The following is a 19,895-nucleotide window of genomic DNA, read 5'->3' on the forward strand; positions in this document are numbered from 1 at the left end:
AATTGCATACAAGTTCTTTTCTTGGATGAATGTAATATATATATGGTCGTGGTGATAGTGTATGAAGATCATTTAGCATGATTTGAGGAAGATATTTGACATTCATCATATTGGTTTCCAATTTTGTGTAGAACACCATTGAGTGTTATTCTTTATTACGTTCTTGCTGAGCTGTTGGCTGGGAAGCCTATCATTCCTGGTCGAACAAAGGTAACTTTGAAACTTTTTGACTTTACCCCTTTCACGTTTGGAGAGTACTAGGTTATGTTGTTTGCTCTGAGTAATTCATTATTCTACTCCCAGGCCTAGTTGACAAATGAATGAAATGACAATTTGTTTTGACTATTTGAGAAGTTTGATGATATTGAAAAGTGTCTTTTGTATGTCTTATCTCCATTTGTATTAATGCAAAAAGAATAATGGCAAGAGGTGTTTTTGCTGTTTTATGATGTTTGTCATTGTGATGATGATATTTTTGAGCCTCGCCTGCCATCAATTTAGTCAAATAAGGTATACTGAATCTTCACCAATGTTGGTTAGAACATGAACTAGAACATTATGAATACATGCTCGTAAGCATTATGGTTAGTGCTTAATTTTTATTTTATTTTATTAAGAGTTAGTTTTTTATAATACCATGATATTCCTCTAGATGCTCATGCTTTTGACCATTTGATGTTGTTGTTCTCACAGTTTAAGAAATATACAATGGCTTTATATGGATATGGATATGCATATGAAGCTAGCTGCATATTTAGCAATTAAAAAACGATAGGGTTTTAATAACATTATACACCTTGATTTAGTTGTTGAATGTTAAAATCGACGATTAAATGGTTTTTGTGAGTCCTACTGGGTATGATTAAAATCGACGATTAAATGGTTACTGATATGGGTATGATTATAACATTACACCCATAGTTGCTGATGTGGGTATGATTAAAATCGACGATTAAATGGTTTTTGTGATTAAAATCGACGATTAAAGACTTTCCACCATCATCACTGCCGTTAATTAAGACACTTCTCATAATTGACCCTGCTAAACGTCAAACTGCCACAGCTGCATTGAGGAGTGAAGTGAGCTTGAATATTATTGCCCCTCTTTATTTGTTGTATTTGCAATATATAGGCTCTTGTTTGGGTGGTTTCTGCTTGTTTTTCCTCTGCTTTAACTGGTTTATGGTCAAATAACTTTCAAATTTATTTTTTCATGTTAATCACTTATCAAAATATGTAAGGTTCTTCTTTTAAGATATGACTAACAGATTAGTGAAATGAATTAATTCAATTACTGAGGCCCAGGATTGCCAAATAGTTTCTGAAGTTATTGTTAGTCTTTTTGATAAAACTGAAATTTATGTACTGAAAAGTTTACTACTGAATAAAACAAAGGCCTAGAATATGGTTATACTAGGATGCTGGTGCTATCAGTGAATATATTTGTGGGGTTAGATATTAATTTATTTATTTTTTCATCATCAATTTCAATAATGACTTAAGTGAGTTAGTTATTTGGGTTAGTAATCTGATTTTTTGAAATCATAGGAAATGGTTACAAAAGGCTTCACTATGTACTAGGTGCATGTGCTCTATGTGCTGACTTGAACTCCAAACAAATCTTAATATTTAGTTGGGGTTTTGTAGGCTTCACAATGCACAGCAACTGTTTTCTGCTTGTCAGAAGCTTGTGAAAGAAAAGTGCTATCATGCCAAACAGAACTTGATGTCAGTAAATGAACAAGTTGATAGTGTGAAAGAGTATGCAATGAAGATGGAAAGTGTTAGCGTTTCATGGAAGAGACAAACTTTATCACTGATTCGCTGGTATGTTTCTTAGACTCCAAAATATTACGAGCTAGATGCAAACTTCTTGTGTCAAATCGGTGTAACCAATCTATGTCTCTGACAATATTTATCAATCTTTTTTGTTCTTTTGTCTTGAATTTTATTTATGAAATTACACGTGTCCATACAAATGCAGATTGATAGTACACTTGCATGTATTGTCAACATTATAAAATCAACTCTACAATTATCAAATCTTGATCTTGATGCTTCATATGCTAGAGAAATCTGTTCCAATGCCTTCCTTCTCAATTACTCGAAATGATATTAGTGAATTCTACCAATGTAGTTTAAATTTAATTCGTTGAAATAGAAGTAAATTTAATATCTAATTAAACAGATGTATTTTATTTAACTTGAATAACATGTGTCAACAACCTATAATTAAATAAGTTGGTTTGGTTGTTGTCTTTGGGTGCTAATATAGCAGGTTTGATGTTGTTGGTTTAGGTCTTAAGTATTGTTTGATGCTTTTAGCTTGACTCTAAAACAGAGGCAGCAGGGTTTAAGGTCTTATGCATTGTAAAACATAGCACCTTAAGCTTGAAAATAGGCATTTTAAGGGCATAATTTTGAAATAGCCATATTTTTTAACACTTAATCTTGAAAATTAGCATCCAGAGGGAAAAATTGTGAATTATCCATAAGAATTGGTTCAAACACCTTAATAAGGAGAAAAGTAACTCATAGAAATTCACAGAACAAACATGAGAGTCCTAGTTTCAAAATTAAGCTCAAACTTGTATTTTTTGAACACTTAGACTTAAAAATAGGCATTCGAATGGAAAATTTATCTAATAGCTATGAAAATGCCCATGAATTGGTTTGAGCACCTTATTAAGGATATAAATGACTTGTAGAAACTCATGGAATAAGCACAAGACTCTTAGTTTCAAAATTAATCTCAAAGTTACATGTATGAACACTAGACACTTAGAAATGAAATAAGTTTAGCAAATTCAATTAATTTGTGAAACTTACGGAATTAGCACGGGACTCCCTGTTTGAAAACTAAGTCTAAAATTGCACTTTTTCACACTTAAGCTTGAAAATAGACCTTTGGGGGCCAAAATCGTCCAACAGGCACGGGACGGCCCGGGGAACACCTCAAACACCTCGGGAGATACCAATGTGAGTTGTGAAAACTTACGGAACTAGCATGGGACTCCCGGTTTGAAAACTAAGTCGAAAAATGCACTTTTTCACATTTAAGCTTGAAAATAGACCTTCGGGGACCAAAATCGTGCAACAGGCACGGGACGGCCCAGGGAACACCTCAAACACCTCGGGAGAGACCAATGTGATTTGTGAAAACTTACGGAACTAGCACGGGACTCCCGGTTTGAAAACTAAGTCGAAAAATGTACTTTTTTACACTTAAGCTTGAAAATAGGCCATTGGAGGCCAAAATCGTGCAATAGACATGAGACGGCCCAGAGAACAGCTCAAACACCTCAGGAGGGACAAGTGTGAGTTGTGGAAACTTACGGAACTAGCACGGGACTCCCGGTTTGAAAACTAAGTCCAAAATTGCACTTTTTTACACTTAAGCTTGAAAATAGACCTTCGGGGGCCAAAATCGTGTAACAGTCACGAGACGGCCTGGGGAACACCTCAAACACCTCGAGAGGGACCAATGTGAGTTGTGAAAACTTACGGAACTAGCACGGGACTCCCGGTTTGAAAACTAAGTCGAAAAATACATTTTTTTACACTTAAACTTGAAAATAGGCCATCGGGGGCCAAAATTGTGCAACAACCACGAGACGGCCTGGGGAACACCTCAAAGACCTCGAGAGGGACCAATGTGATTTGTGGAAACTTACGGAACTAGCACAGGACTCCCGGTTTGAAAACTAAGTCCAAAAATGTATTTTTTCACACTTAAGCTTGAAAATAGACATTCGGGGGCCAAAATCGTACAACGAGCATGGGACGGCCTGAGAAACACCTCAAACACCTCGGGAGGGACTAATGTGAGCTGTGAAAACTTACGGAACTAGCACGGGACTCCCGGTTTGAAAAACAAGTCTAAAATTGCACTTTCTCACACTTAAGCTTGAAAATAGACCTTCAAGGGCCAAAATCGTGCAACAGGCATGGGACGGCCCAAGGAACACCTCAAACACCTCGAGAGGGACAAATGTGAGTTATGAAAACTTAAGGAACTAGCCTGGGACTCCCGGTTTGAAAACTATGTCCAAAATTGCACTTTTTCACACTAAAGCTTGAAAATAGACCTTCGGGGGCCAAAATTGTGCAACATGCACGGGACGGCCCGGGGATCACCTCAAACACCTCAAGAGGGACCAATGTGATTAGTGAAAATTTATGGAACTAGCATGGGACTCCCGGTTTGAAAACTAAGTCGAAAAATGCATTTTTTCACACTTATGCTTCAAAATAGGCCATCGGAGGCCAAAATCGTGCAACAGCCACGAGACGGTCCGGGGAACACCTCAAACACTTCAGGAGGGACCAATGTGAGTTGTGGAAACTTACGGAACTAGCACAGGACTCCCGGTTTGAAAACTAAGTCCAAAATTGCATTTTTTCACACTTAAGCTTGAAAATAGACCTTCGGGGGCCAAAATCGTGCAATAGGCACGAGACGGCCTGGGGAAAATCTCAAACACCTCAGAAGGAACCAATGTGAGTTGTGGAAATTTACGGAACTAGCACGGGACTCTCGGTTTGAAAACTAAGTCGAAAAATGCACTTTTTCACACTTAAGCTTGAAAATAGGCCATCGGAGGCGAAAATCATGCAATAGCCACGAGACGGCCCAGGGAACACCTCAAACACCTCGGAAGGGACCAATGTGAGTTGTGGAAACTTACGGAACTAGCACGGGACTCCCGGTTTGAAAACTAAGTCGAAAAATACACTTTTTCACACTTAAGCTTCAAAATAGACCATTGGAGGCCAAAATCGTGCAACAGCCATGAGACGGCCCGAGGAACACCCCAAATAGCTCAAGAGGGACCAATGTGAGCTGTGGAAACTTACGGAACTAGCATGGGACTCCCGGTTTGAAAACTAAGTCCAAAATTGTACTTTTTCACACTTAGGCTTGAAAATAGACCTTCGGGGGGCCAAAATCGTGCAATAGTCATGGGACGGCCCGAGAACACCTCAAACACGTCGGGAGGGACCAATGTAAGTTGTGGAAAGTTACGGAACTTGCACCGGACTCCCGATTTGAAAACTAATTCGAAAAATGCGTGTTAAATTGTATATTTTATGGATAAGGTAATAATTGTCTAACTTGCATTTTTTTATTTTTTTGTGTTTCATTTTTTTGCAGATTCGAGATTTGATATGGACATGTTTGGTAGTTTGGAGGGTAGGTGGTAGCTCATTTTATGTTTTTGTTCATATGACCTTACATGTATTTTGGTTGCGTTGTAAATTTTATATTTTTGTTGGTATTACAAGGCATGTTGGGTAATCCGCCCTTGATATTTTATTTTTGTTGATATTAGTAGACATGTTTTTTGTTGGATATTAGGAGATGTGTTTGGTAATCCGCATGCGGTTGATATTATATTTTTGTGGATATTAGTAGACATTTTTTGTGGATATTAGGAGACATGTTTATAATCCGCATGCAGTATATATTGTATTTTTGTGGATAGTGCTGAAATTCGATTGTGATGTTTATGAAAATGAACAGATTTTTGTATTGATTTGTAATAGATATTTTATTGAACAGGTTATTGAAATGCGCAGGGAATTGTTACTGAAAAGAAAAAATTTCGGAAGAAAATAGTACCCCCATTTTCAAATTTTTTAATTTTTATTAGTGATGAAATAAAAAATGTCGCTATTAGTTTTCAAAAAACATGATGAATAATTTAGTCACTAATGATATAGTACCAACAAATAATTTCGTCACATTTGCTAAATATTTCGTCACTAAATTGAAATATTTGGTGACATAATGTTTTTTGTCATTGAAGAATTTTCTTTTCAGCTCATTTTAGTGACGATTTTTTTTGTCACCTTAATCCATATCATTGGTGAGGAAAATATTCGTCACTAAAATCTATTTGGTGACGAAATATTTCGTTGTCAAAAACAATTAAAATAAAATATTATTTAGTTTTGGTGACGAAATTGATGTAATAGAGGACAAAAAATTCAACATTCGAAGACGAAACATTTCGTCGCCAAAAATCAAAAATAGGCGACGAAACTGTTTTTCGTCACCAGGTACTTTCAGCGACCACGTATAGGCCACGAACGTGGTGACAAATTTTTTTCGTCGTAGACCACTTTAGTGACAAAAATTTGATGTTTTGAGACAAAATTAGTCTGTCACCAAAAGTTTTTTTTGTTGTAGTGCATATATCACAGAGAAATTTGACTATCTAAAATCAACCCTCATTTTTTTTTCTCTCTCACTCTAAACTCTCTCAGCATGCCTAATTTATTAGATCGTCCACCTTCTTTTTCATCCCTTTCTGGTATGTGCCTCATCTCTCTCTCTATATATATATATCTCTGCATTTCATCTTTAGTGGAAAATGGTCTTGTATCTAATTTCAAGAGCTTGCAAAAAAGTGATCCCAGTGCTAAAGTTGTGGAGGCGAACAAAGGAAGCTGATTCCTGGGATTCGGAGAGAAAATAGCAAACCCCATTGATGGAGCCATCGTGCTTTCCATTGCCATTGTCCCAATCGTCGTTGAAATGGATCCCCACAGGTATGCTTCGTCGTCGCCTCGGCTCTTCCTCATTCACTGGATTCGGCGGCGGCGACGGCACCGGAAGCAACGTGCTTTGGTTTTACAACGTCTTCAGGTTCAAAATAAAAATTAGTTAGTTCTATCTCCTCATTGTTGATATATACATATATACATACAGAGAACCCTTGAATTTCTTTTGACAATGTTGACAATGTACAATGAGGAGATAGAACTGATAGAGAAATTTTCTCCAAATCCAGAGAAAACTGTATACAATGTTTCCTACAAATGTTGACAATGTTTTCTCTAGATATATATATATATATATATATACAATGTCAACACTGTCAATATTGTATACAACACTGTCAACACTGTATATATACAATGTTAGCACATATATATATATCCAATGTTGAATATAACGTCTTCAGGTTCAAAATTTCTCTAAATCCAGTGTTGAATATAACGTCTTTTGACTTTCTGGGTTTTGCAGAATTGGAGTTGTTTATGGAGAAGCAATATTTGGACCCCCCATTTGAAGAATATTGGAAAAAGAAACTTGAGGAAAAGGCAGCAGTAAAGGAAACTATCGCAAATTCCACTTGAAAACGGATTTTGTCCAATGAATTCCTTAAAACATATGTTTGTTTTGGGAGAAGTGGGTGACTTAACAGGATCATACATCTGTTTACTCGAGTTTGTACTCTAAGGAAGCTTGTACTATCAATATGTAATTCTGGATTTTCACACTATGAAGTCGTGGTGAATTGGCTGCAATTTGGTCTTCGACTAACATCAGTGAAGGGATAAAATGAACCAAATCTGATTGTTCCCAGGTGAAGTATGTAGGAATGTCCAAAGGCACAATGTTTCTGGAACTTGCTAACATTGTCAGTATAATACTTTCAAGTTAAATTTAGCACATTTTTTTTTATTACTTGCACCTTTTTTTTTTTATTACTTTCAGATTCAAAATTTCTCTGAATCCAGAGAAATGTGCTGACAGTGTTGAATACAATGTTTCCTACAAACCAAAGAATTTTGTGCTAACAGTGTTGACAATGTTGAATTTATCTGGATTCCCAAAATTTCTCTGGATTTGGCCACTTTTCTCTGGATTTGGCAAGTTTCTCTAGATTACCATTGAATTTTCTCTAAATTTGACAATTTTCTCTGGATCGAATTTTCTCTGAATTTAACAATTTTTTCTGGATTATTCTTGAATTTTCTCTGGATTTGGCAATTTTCTCTGGGTTATAGTGAGATTTTCTCTGAGTTTGAGTGAATTTCTCTGGGTTTGAGGGGGATTTTCTTTTGGGTTTGAGTTCTAGAATTTTCTTTTACTACAACAAGGGCTTTGCTCTCAACTTCTAAAGGATTAGTTTTAAAGGATTTCCATGAAAGAAGAGCTCTCAAGGTATTGTGATTATCCAACTGAATCTCACTTACCTTCTTGCTAGTACCCAGTTACGTCTTTAATTTTCTTTCAATGGACTGTTTGGCTTTGAAAAAAATCAGAATTTCTTTGGGATGGATTCAGAATTTCTCTGGGAACAAAATTTCTCTGGAATAGATCCAGAATTTCTCTGGAGAGAATTTCTCTAGGATTAAATTTTCTCTGGATTGATATTGAGAGACCTTAGACATTTTGAAAATATTAGATGTCCTTTATGCTATAAAATCTTAATACCAGGGACCCTACAAAAAAATCCCCAACAATAAAATATGGATTGAAACACAAAAATTATTTTTAAAAACTTCAAAAGTAACAAATTTGACTAAAATACAAAAAATGTATATTTAGATTAGGTGTATCCAAAAAGTATATTTAGATTAGATGCACTGTAAAAGTAAAAATATATATATTGACAAAAGTACAAAAAAAGTTCAGTAAATACAATAAAACATGAAAAACAAAAAATTCAAAAATTAATTTTGAAAATTTAAAACCAAACAAATTTTGAATTTTCAAACTTCTAAAAGTTATTTTCAAAATATATGACCAAACAAAGTATCAAATTTTGCAACTATTCTAAAAATGCTATCATTCAAAATTGAAAATCAAACCAAACCAAACCAACCTTAACTTTTTGAGACGAAAATATGATGGTGTTGCAAAAAACCTATGTTGCACAGAAAAAAAGAAGGCAAAACAGCGTCATCTTCTCTCTAGGGATAAGGGATGTACCATACACATCATTGGTTATAACTCTTATGTGTTTGGTTATGACTTATGATATTTTTCGTTATGACATGCCGTGATATTAGTTATAACCCTAAAATATTTCAGTTTATGCTCTACATATTATCTATATATACTAAGAAAGATGTATGATCTAACTCGCTAATATGCTTAATGTCCCTACTGCAATATGATGAGAGGCTATTCCTCTTAAAACAAAAGGATCAAAAGAAAGAGGTTTTTTAATCCTTTTTAATCCTTTTGTTTACAATCAAAAGAATGAGGTTTTTTAATGCGAGATTTAAAAACACTCTTGGCCACCTAGAGCTGTAGTATGTTCTAAGTGTTGGGCTGTTCGCCCATTATAGCGGTATGTGAGCTAGGTTTAGAACGTCATAAGAAAGTTTGGTCCATATCCGGTGTGGGCATTAAAGCATTGAGATGACCTTTCTCTAATGCGAGAGGACTAGAAAGGACACAACGCGCTCCCGATCCCAAGTTGACATGATTGCCACAAGCAACCGTGATCGGTCTTTCAACCGTTAATTTTTCTCACATGTTTGAGGTAGAAGCCTTTAATGAGTAGGGGAGTAGGCGCCTTACAAAGTGAATATTCGGATTCGAGGTTTTCCAACCTGAATGAACAAAATGTTGAATTGAATCGTACCAATCGTTACTGGGGGTTATTACTTATTTTTGTACTTGCTGTTTTATTTTTCAATTATTTATTTGATTAAGAGAACAACTATTTTGCTTATGAACCAAGAGTTTTTTGATTATAAGTTAGGTTATGACTCAATTTTTTTTTTTAGTTACGACCCTTATAATTTTGAGTTATGCTATTTGTAATAATTAATTTCACAAATGACATATTTACATACGGCGTGTACCATAGAATTCCCCTTTCTCCTGCCCTAATTTTCTAGCACTTCGTAAAGTTGGCTATTTTAATAATTTTTTAAATTATTTTATGAGATAAAAAAATTTATGTGTTTATAATAATTTCATTTTTTTTTTGTGTATAATTGAATAAATAGTTGTGAGAGAACAAATAATTAATTGATTTGTAAGATCTACCATTTTTATTTGATCAATTATTTAATTTTTTGTTTTTGTTTTTATTAACTATTTTAGTTGAAAAATTATTGGTTGGTCCAGGGACATAATGTGACTATATCCCTAGCTAATCACAAACTACTATGCCTTTTAATATTCTCTAATCACTCAACATAAAATCGTAGGCTCCACCTCCTCTACTAATCACAATATATATGGAACACAACGCGGTGCTACCCAAATGTTCCAAACGACACCTCATCTCCCTCATTCTTTAGCTCTTGAAAAATTATTTGGTACTCTTGGGAAGCCACGTGACAGTACTCCTCACCAATCATAATACACTATACTCTTTTTATTTTTCAATTACTCAATACAAAATTGTGTGCCTACTTCCTCCACCAATCACAATATCCTTGGGGGCACGACTTGGCAGTATTGAAAATCAACCAATAAAGTTATGTTAGAGATCACAAATAATTTATCAATTTTTTTACCAAACCTATAATTGTGAGACCTACACATATATAGGTTTGTATAGACTCTATACTCATAGGCCATGTTTGTTTGGGTGGACATGAGCTTGAGATTGGACTAATAGTCCAATAAAATTATTAATTCGATATTTGGTTAAACAATTGAAGTACGAACTAATTATTTTAAACTTGACTATTAGTTAAGATAGGATACATAATCCAACGGATTTATAGTCCTAAGACTATTAGTCATGAGAATACTAATTCAGTCCGCCCAAACAAACATGGTGATAGGTTTGGTAGAAAATTTTAGATCTAAAGCATTTTTCGTAACCAATAACTTGTCGCGAGTTAAGAGGTGCATAAAACGGCGTCGATTAGGATTTTTTTCCCGCCCTTCTTTTTCCCTTTGACTCTCTTTTCCTTTCTGTCTCATTTGCTCAGAACTCTAACCCGGCGACGGCGGCGAGACGACTCCTTCCCCTCTCTCTCGGCGATTCGGCCATCACAGGAACAACCCGGCAGTGAGTGACTCCTCTCTCTCTCTCTCTCTCTATGTATATATATATCATAGTTTAATGGAAGAAGTTGCTGCCCTAATAACTTTGCCCTAAACTTTGTTCACTTCACTAAATTTCAATTTGTGTGCCGTAATTTTCAATTTAGTTCATGCCAATGCACTATAAGATTTACTATTCTTTGTATTGCATACAGTTCACACAGTTTATTTAGAAAATGATCAATGAAGTGGAAACAAATAATCTAAATTATTGTTTTTGTTAAAGAAAAATAAGAGCGAAAAGATAGAAAAAGAAAATAAGAAGAGAAACTATTTTATTTTTGTTTTTGTTTTTGTTTAGTTGAATTAGAAAAAGTCTCTGATTTATGTGCTTTAATGGAAATCTATAATTTTTGTTGTGCTCTAATTTCTGAAACCATATTATTTGCAGGTATTAGTGGTTGTGGATTTGTGTGGATATTTTATTGTATAGTCGTGCCTCCTAGGAAGTATATTTCCGGATGTGAAAAAAGAAAAAGTTAAGCAAAAATTAGAAAATTTTATTCAATCTCAGTCACAAGTGCTTGATAAAATTTTAGGTATCAAGAAACAAACAGACGATTTGTAATTTTAATATAAGCAAAAAGCAAATTTTAGATTTAGTATATGATTTTAATGATTATTATATGTGCAAGTAAACTTTTTGTGGCTTTTATCGTTTTACACATCAACTTTTTTCTTTTTCTTTTTTTCAAATGTAAGAGGGCCCCATTTTGCTGTTTGCCTGGGGCCACGCTCTAAATCTCAGGGCCAGCCCTGTTGTTGGAGGTTTGAATTTGGAAGAATGGAGTTACCATGTCAAACTGTTATGTTTGACCATCGTTATCATAATCCCGATCTGGATCATAGGATCTTACAATTCTACAACTTCAGTTGGGCCAAACGATCCAGGTTACACTAGGATTTTAAATTTAGTAGGATCTTAAACTAACTATGATCCAAGTCATCAAATGATGTAGAATCGCATACTATCCCAATTCTACTACAATCCCGATCCTACCAATTTTTTTTTGTTATTATTTATTTCTTATATATATGTTTATATCTATATAAAAAATTTGACTATAAACTCATTTTTCAAATGTCTCCTCTAATTTATGTTAACATAGAATATACATTATATCAAATTTATCAAATTTTTTTTAATCTTTTTAAAATTATGTAACAAAGATTATCATTATCGATAATTTTTTATTTTATTTTGCATTAAAAGTATGATCTTATGATTCTTGCTCTGATTCTACGATTCTATCCACGAGTGCCTCCTAACGATCTTACCTGGGGTCCCGATGGGTCAAACACCATTTCTTCTAATTTTCTTCCATTAGAATAAATTAATTAGTCTCCCAAATACTACTACTTTCCCATCTTCCTTTTGTTTTTGTTTAGGATTAGTTTTCCCCAGTTTGCCCTAGAAAGATAATGCCACAATGACAAGGGGAAGGAGTATGAACGAAGCTATGAACAAACCAGAGGATACCCCAAATATATTAAGGACCAATAAATGGTTGCTACTTAGACTAAATATCCAGGCAAAATGGCCAATAATATTGACTAATCGAGTTCATTTCTAGTGCTTAATTTTTTAGCAATCTCATTCTTTGGGAAAAATAATTAATAAAATTTAGTGTTTTATTAATTACCAATTGTCTTGTTTTAATTTATGCCTACCTATAGAGGAAAGAGTTGTCTCCTTTTCATCTGCAGTTGCCTACAGAGCAAAGAGTGGCGTATTCTTCAGTGTTTTCAGTGTTTTAAGGTTAACATAATTTACAATTAGAGGTGATTTTATATAGTCATTGGAGTAAGAGTCAATGTTAGTGCTCTGTTTTAATTTAATATTCTTAATGCTGTTTTTCCGCAATGATTATTTTGATGTAATTACTTTTTTTATATGATTTTATCATTTTGGTTTACGTACATACCATTCCATTGTAGGGATGCAATGATTTTTTAAGTGCATGAAATAATGATGTTTAATAGGTTCTTGTCTAATTTTATGCTTTTATTTGTATCTCTTTGTACTAATTACCTACTTATTGAAGGTTACCTTTTAATTTATTAGAAAATAAATGCTAGATCAATGCTTCTGTTTTATGTTCTTTGTTTCAATTAGTTTCTTGTGTGCAGTAGCACACCTAATGACAACTATGTATTCACCTTAAACTACAGGCACGCGTTATCATGCAATGCACGTTGTTCCTTCACTAGTACTACCAAAAAAACAAGCCCTATAAAACCCAGATTATAATAGTGAGCAGTTGCAGTTTCAGGGTTTCCTGCCATGGAAGTTGACACAGAGAGCAACATCCAAAGAAAACAATCCATCTATCAATCCATGGTACAAACAAAAAAGAAATATTTTCAAATTATCTTTTACAACTTCGTTCAATCTTCTCTTTTCATTTGTTTTGTTTTATAGATATTCAAGATTTTTTTGACAAATTTTATTTTATTTTCCTTTGTATTCATTGCAGGATGAGAGGTTTGAGATACAAAAAGAAATGTACAGGGGTCAGCAGTACAGCCAGATATACTTTGCTCGGCTTCACTTGATGAGAACTCTCCTTTACTCTCTCCTTCCCAATTGGAAGCCCCACTTGCCTGGTAACTGCCATTTTTGTATTGTTTGCCATCTCCTCCAAGTTTGTATATTTTTTTTTTAATGCATTAGAAACTATTTGTGATATTGCAGTTCAATTTGTATGTTGGGTTGTGATTTCTAACATAAATTTTTGGTAGATACCTTAATTTTGAGGTTTAGGTGTGGTTTGGATTTATGGGGAATTTGTCCGGATATTGGAGTTCATTTTTTTTTTTTGGTGCCGTTGTTTTTTTTGGAGTTAATAAGGAATTGAACTTGGAATTTTGCTGTGTATTTGACTAATAAGGGTTTGGGACTTTGTGTTGTCTTAAAGTTTCCGTTCATTTAGCTTTATTTTTTTAGTTTTGGCTTATCATTAGTTTTCTGACTCTACAATGTTTTAGAAGTTTAAGCATTAAGGTTGCATTGCCTATATTTTAGCTGATAATTTAGAGATATGAGACAACAGTTTTTTGTGGGTTAGTTATATAATTTTGCTGACTACGCAATTGACATTCTTTTTGGAAGTATTTGGGTGGTTGGGTTTTCATAAGAATAGGATTTTGATGGGGTGCAAACAACAGACATGCAACATGATACTCATACGGCAACAAGTCACGCAACTGTAAGATTGACCATTCGAGAAAGTCCTTGACCTTCTCGGTGGCAAAGAGTTCATCTTGTATCAACTTGGGTTCCTTTGGATGTATTTCTTCATGTACGAAGTGAATAGTAGAAGCCCAAAGACAAGAGTTAAATGGAGCACCTTGACCCAACCACTACTCTAAGGTGGGGCCGGCCAAAGCTTCATGTACATGGTGTACACCCGACTTCCTATTCCGGTAATGGTCTAAGTGTCTAGGACTCAATTTCTTACACCTCCAACAGGACAATGTTGAGAACCTTCGGCAATGAATACCTTTGGTTCACAGCCATAAGGCCTAATAAAAAATATGCAACATAAGAATAATTCCTAAAATAATAGCTCTACATTTTTTTGTTGTTGTAATTTTAATAAATAATTGGATCCCAATTTATTTTCTTCGTATCTAGAATATATTGCATGCATGTCTAAGCAATAGGTACACGTGTTCCCTAAGTTTTTGAAGCATATTTGAGTCTATAATAATAATGGCAGGACATGTATGGACATGTGTCTAATTCGTGTTTGGAAGTGTTCGAGATGCGTCAGGGTCCAACACCTTGTTCAACATGGACAAACCATCTTTTTGGAAGTGTCTATGTTTCTAGGTTGCAAAAAAGAACATGTTTGGACACGTGCTTGACTCATGTTGACAACTGTCCAACCAGTGTAGTGTACGTGTTTGACTCAACACAGACGTGTCCATACTTTTTATGTATGAATTAAAACTTTTTGTTTGGTTCCTTTTTGTTGGTTGTTCTGACTGTCACTTTGATGAATAGTTTGTTATGCTTTTGAATGACATGTATCACAAAATATGCATTCACCATTACACTAGTATTAGATGTTTAAGTTGATAAAGTTTTGAGTTCCATGGTTTGGTGTTAACTGATAAAGTGAGTATTGTTTTCTTACAGTCTGTACAGTTTTGGGACTGGAAGAAGGTAAGGAATGCGTAATTGTTGGAACCCTCTACAAGCACATGAAGCTCAAACCTTCTATTCTTGATGAGTACTCTAAGGAGGTATTTGTTGTCAATATAGGTCCTTTTTCCCTTTGTTTGATTTCCCCCCTCCATTTTCCCCCTTTGCTTTTCAGAGATTGAGATTGAGATTGAGATTGAGATTGTGGTACAGACAATAAAGTTTATATAATTTATCGGTAATATGCAGAGATCTGCTGGCCCACTTGTAAAACCTCATAATTTTATACACCCGGATGATTATTTGGTCTTGGAAGATGAAAGTGGAAGAGTTAAACTTCGTGGGAATGTGCTATTACCTTCTGTGTATGTAACAGGTCTGTATAAAGAACTGCTTATCATAATAAAATTGGAAAAATCTCCTGGGATGGAATGGTAATTTTCTTAAGCTTCTGAAATAGGCATTTTACTTGGTGTAGCAATCAAGTCCTTGAGTTTGAGGTTCCTGTTGTGTCTTAGTCATGTTAAGGTTGACCTTGTGCGGACTTCCTCACTCTGCTTTCCCCTTGAAAGCTTCTCAACTGTTGAAATAAAAATGATGTATAATTGTTTTAAAAATACATAATGATATACAAACATAAAATTTATACAGAATGATGTGACTCATTGTGGACCTTTCTTTTTAAAACAAAACACCCATGGAGATGAATTTATTTACAAGAATGGCATTGGCACATCATTCTTGTAGAGTTTTTTGTATGAATTTTATGTATGAATTGAGTTTTCAAAATAGATTAGGTGGACATAATTTAACAAACATAACATATTTTATGTTTCTTTTTAATGGGCAAGTAAGCTATACTACCAGTGGCAATATCCTGGTTGTAGTAAGAAATCTTCTAGCTGATTTATTCAAAACTTGTAAAACACCATCTACTTCAAGTATGTATGTTCTTTTACTGACATGATGCATTTGATAGGGCTAGTGGTTGCGTTGCATGGGAAAGAAACTGGTGCTGGTGATTTTTGGGTTGAAGATATCCTAGAAGCTGGCTTACCAGACCAAATTGCGCTGCCACTTAAATCAGGTATTTGCTGTTGCCCATGTGCCAGGAGTTGAATATTTGTTGGTACATGGAGATGGCTGTATTTGCTTTCTACTTTTAGTTGCTGAGAAGGATTTATAGGATTATTGATTATTACAGAAGCAGATGTCATGGACTTAGTGGAAATATGAGTGAGAATTTTCAGGAAGTCGTAAATTAAAAATGATCCATGGGACAATCATTTGCATAGAACAAAAAGTCATGTAGATTTTGATTTTGGTGTGCTGTGTGATTTGTATTTTTTCTTAGATTCTTTCTTTTTTGGAGGACTTTTTACCCTCCTTAATCCTTATGTACCTCCTAACCTTTATTCAATAAAATGTTTTGTTGCTTTAGAATATCAAAATGTGATCAAAGAAAAACTTGAAGATTGAACTTTAAAATTAAATTTATAATTAACATTGATGTATAACCATTGGCTGTAAGGGGATGCATCTTAAACTTCAAATCCAAATCAACACATACATAATGTAACCACAAGCCATCTTGCACCTAGGCAGTAGGCACAACGACATATAATTTTTTTTTCTCGGAATTGAAGTCTAAAAATTGAAGATACAGATCTATAAAATAATTTTCAGTTGACTTGTAGGAACCCTTGATAAATGAAGAGGTGCTATGTCTGCATAAATTTTTGTGCCATTTCCTATTCTTTTTGGTCTGTCTTATTTTCTTCAAGTTTAAAATGATTTTTTGTCTTTTGTATTATGCTCTGTAGGTTGTATTTGTGAAACTTGTTTCCTGTGTTCATAGATCAAACTATGCTTTTATCCTATGTTTAAATGTGTCATAGTCTTGAAAGTTTGGTCTAAAGATCCAACATGTATACTTTTCTCAGAAGGATATAGACAAGGAAATGTGCACTAAAATTTAAGTAGTTTTATCTTTCCTCAAATATTTAAACCAAGTTTGGGTAATGTGTTTGTGGAGCAACCATTTTGATTGTCTTCCTCGTAAGTTATTTTGATCATTTTGCTGACTGTTCCTTAAGCTTCGTCTGAAATCTTTTAGTGTTAGACTGCAAACAGGAGAAGACAAATATGTTGTTTTTGTATCGGGGTTGAGTGTTGGGAACAGCTGTTCTAACCCTCTCCAGTTCCAACTTCTTGTTGATCACATAACAGGGCATCTAGGAGACGAAAAGGTTCATGCTGTTTCTTGATGCTTTTATTTTCAAACAGTTGGGTTACTTGATATGGGATTTTCCATATTATCTTCCTTACTTTACAAACTTTTCAACTGAGCAGGAACAAAATATTGCAGCTCAGATAGTTCAAGTAGTAATTGCTGGGAATTCTGTTGAAATTCCTCTTGGACTCCTTAACGGTCAGGTAACCCATTTTATTTTTTCCATGCCCTCTCCGAATTAGCTGTTCCAATCCAAGAATGTTCTTCTCAATTTGTTAGTGGTATCCAAGGTTTTAAAAAGCGGCCGCAACCGCTACGTAACGCCGTTACGTAACGGTTTTGGCGGTTACCGCCACCTGTTACGGCCGCTTTTGCAGTGATTGAGATTTACAGGTGTGTCGGCCGTAGCGGCTGCCGTAGTGGTCGTAACGGTGCCGTAATAGCCTATTACGCACCGTTACGTAACGGTTCCAAACTGTTTCTTTTGAAAAAAATACACAAAAAAAAGTTGAAAATGAGGGAAGAGAGATAGAGAGAAGAGGGAAGATAAAGAGAGAAGAGGGAGGAGCAAGAGATAGAGAGAGAGAAGAGGGAAGATGAAGAACATGTTATTGATGTGTTGAAACTGTAAGACCTATGCTATTTTATTCAGCTGCTATCACTAAATCATTTTGTTTGTGTGTGTCTATCTATATATTGTTTGAAAATAATAATAATAATAATAAGTGTGGTCATTATCTATTTGGCTTAATTAAAATATGTATATATATATATATATATTTAGGCTCTTACTTTTGTCATTGTTTATCTTATATATAATAGTTAGTGATTGATTTTTTGTATAATATAAAGTCATTAATTATTAAAATAAAATGTAAAAAACTCAGTTTATAGTGATTTAAAAATATGAAATATATTGGTTCATACTTAAAATTTTACAAAAATTGATCAATATTTATTTTTAATCCAATAAATATGATCATGGAAAAAAAATATGCGTATTGGTAAGTTTTTTTCAAATTGTGCGAAAAATAAAAAAATTCACGGTTCCGCTTACCGCAACCGTTACACTACGGCCTTTACACCCCGCAACCGCAACCGTGTCACCGCAACTGTTACGACGACCGCAACCGCTTTTCAGAACCTCGGTGGTATCTCTTTGAGGTGCAATTTGTCTTTGGCAATTATGTGAGTTCAAAGATATACAAGGCAGTTTGTAGACTAATGTAGGTTCATAGATGGACCATGGTAAGATGGCACTCACACTTAACCACAAAATGTGCTTACAATCTACAGGATCAACATGTAGGATCCATTTACCCTGATCCACATGTAAGATCCAGTCTTCTATTGGCATGAAAGATCCCGCTTCTCCCGAGATCTAAGCCCACCCACTAAGTGAGTTTGATCTCTGATACACAACTCACCTCTTTAGTTCCAGAATAACCTAGGCAGTGAGTAGGGCCTAGGATTTCTACTTGGGATCATTGGAGGACTCATGGCTTGTAGGCTAGAGTTAAGGGATTGTGAAGGTCCCTGATCGGGGACACTTGACCAATCTTAGATGAGAAAGGTTTTGCCATGACACATGATGTACTTGCACTGCACCCTTCAAGATACAACCATGACGTATAGTTGCATGCCCAATGTTCATACGATGGATGCGTGATCCCATGATGCAAGAAATCCTTGAACCTTGATACTTTCAGAACCCACTGATCATCTTGATATGGTCGGAATAGAAGATCATTGACAGATCAAGAACTTGATATGTTCGGGAGATTCCTTCGTATCATCCAACCAGACGTGCCTTAGCTTCCTCCTTATAAGGAGGTCACCCTAAGCAATGAATCAAGCCAACTATACACTTCATACAACTCTCTCTCTGGTCTAGAAGACCTCTACTGCCGCCCTCTCTCTTCTAAGGTTGCCTTAGCTCTCTCCTTCTCCACTTCCAACTCTGGTGACCCTAAGCCATCTAAGTGTCTACCATCTTCCCAAATTAGATTGTTCGGCCACACCGGGCTTGATCATCCACAACTAGTTAAATATTTTTTTTGTAACCCTGGTTAAAACTTAAATATTACAAAAGTCTCCCTTGGAGTTATTGGCGAAGAATCATGGACACTTAAGAAGGTGTTGTGCTTGCTTCCAAACTTGTCCTATTATTATTATTTTGATATTTTTAAAACCAAGAAATGCTTTGGACACTCTGGGGACACTTATCATAAAATAAAATACACAGCATGTTTGAAGACAATAACTTGGGGGCCAATGATTAAAATGAAAACAATGTGGATTTATACCTGTTAAACTTTCATCCTTCAGGCTATTTAATTTAGGAACTCTAAAGACTAAAAAGTCCAATTTGTTTGTGAGTAGAGTTTTTTAAACAAAGATATTAAGATTTTTATTCATACTTCCTTTCCAATATATAGAATAGAATGTGGATAATGATTTCTTACTATTTGATATAATAAAATGTAAATGCATTTACATCGAATAGGTAGAAGGGATTAGGGTTGATTTGGAGGTGATTATATAGGGTTTTGGGGCTGAAAAGTGCATTTTTAGTGGGTTGTGAATAGTATCTTGGGTATGTACGCAAAGAAGAAAAAGAAGTAGAGGAAGAGGTGCTTCACCTTTGCAAGGATTAGGCCAATCACACAAATCCAATCTCATATTCTTATAACATCAAC

The 19,895-nt window shown here is 34.9% G+C and overlaps 1 protein-coding gene across 7 annotated transcripts in view; it reads left to right on the plus strand.

Annotated features, from left to right (window-relative positions):
- The first annotated feature begins 10,600 nt into the window (after positions 1–10,600).
- Positions 10,601–19,895, plus strand: part of LOC114286550 (DNA polymerase delta small subunit) — a 33,604-nt gene continuing 24,309 nt past the window's right edge. For 3 of the 7 annotated variants that reach the window (XM_082886810.1, XM_082886807.1, XM_082886811.1), the window contains exons 1-8: positions 10,645–10,778; positions 12,986–13,154; positions 13,291–13,420; positions 14,958–15,064; positions 15,213–15,339; positions 15,943–16,050; positions 17,097–17,212; positions 17,316–17,399. In XM_082886810.1, the coding sequence (XP_082742936.1) occupies positions 13,098–13,154; positions 13,291–13,420; positions 14,958–15,064; positions 15,213–15,339; positions 15,943–16,050; positions 17,097–17,212; positions 17,316–17,399 (729 nt within the window). In that variant the 5' untranslated portion in view covers positions 10,645–10,778; positions 12,986–13,097. Of the gene's footprint in view, positions 10,779–12,985; positions 13,155–13,290; positions 13,421–14,957; positions 15,065–15,212; positions 15,340–15,942; positions 16,051–17,096; positions 17,213–17,315; positions 17,400–19,895 lie in introns of all 7 variants that reach the window. The other 4 variants (XM_028229727.2, XM_028229726.2, XM_082886808.1 and 1 more) reach the window with 4 other exon arrangements.

Source organism: Camellia sinensis, chromosome 9, assembly GCF_055761805.1.
Source record: "Camellia sinensis isolate YWXY chromosome 9, ASM5576180v1, whole genome shotgun sequence".
In the NCBI taxonomy this organism is placed as follows: Eukaryota; Viridiplantae; Streptophyta; class Magnoliopsida; order Ericales; family Theaceae; genus Camellia; species Camellia sinensis.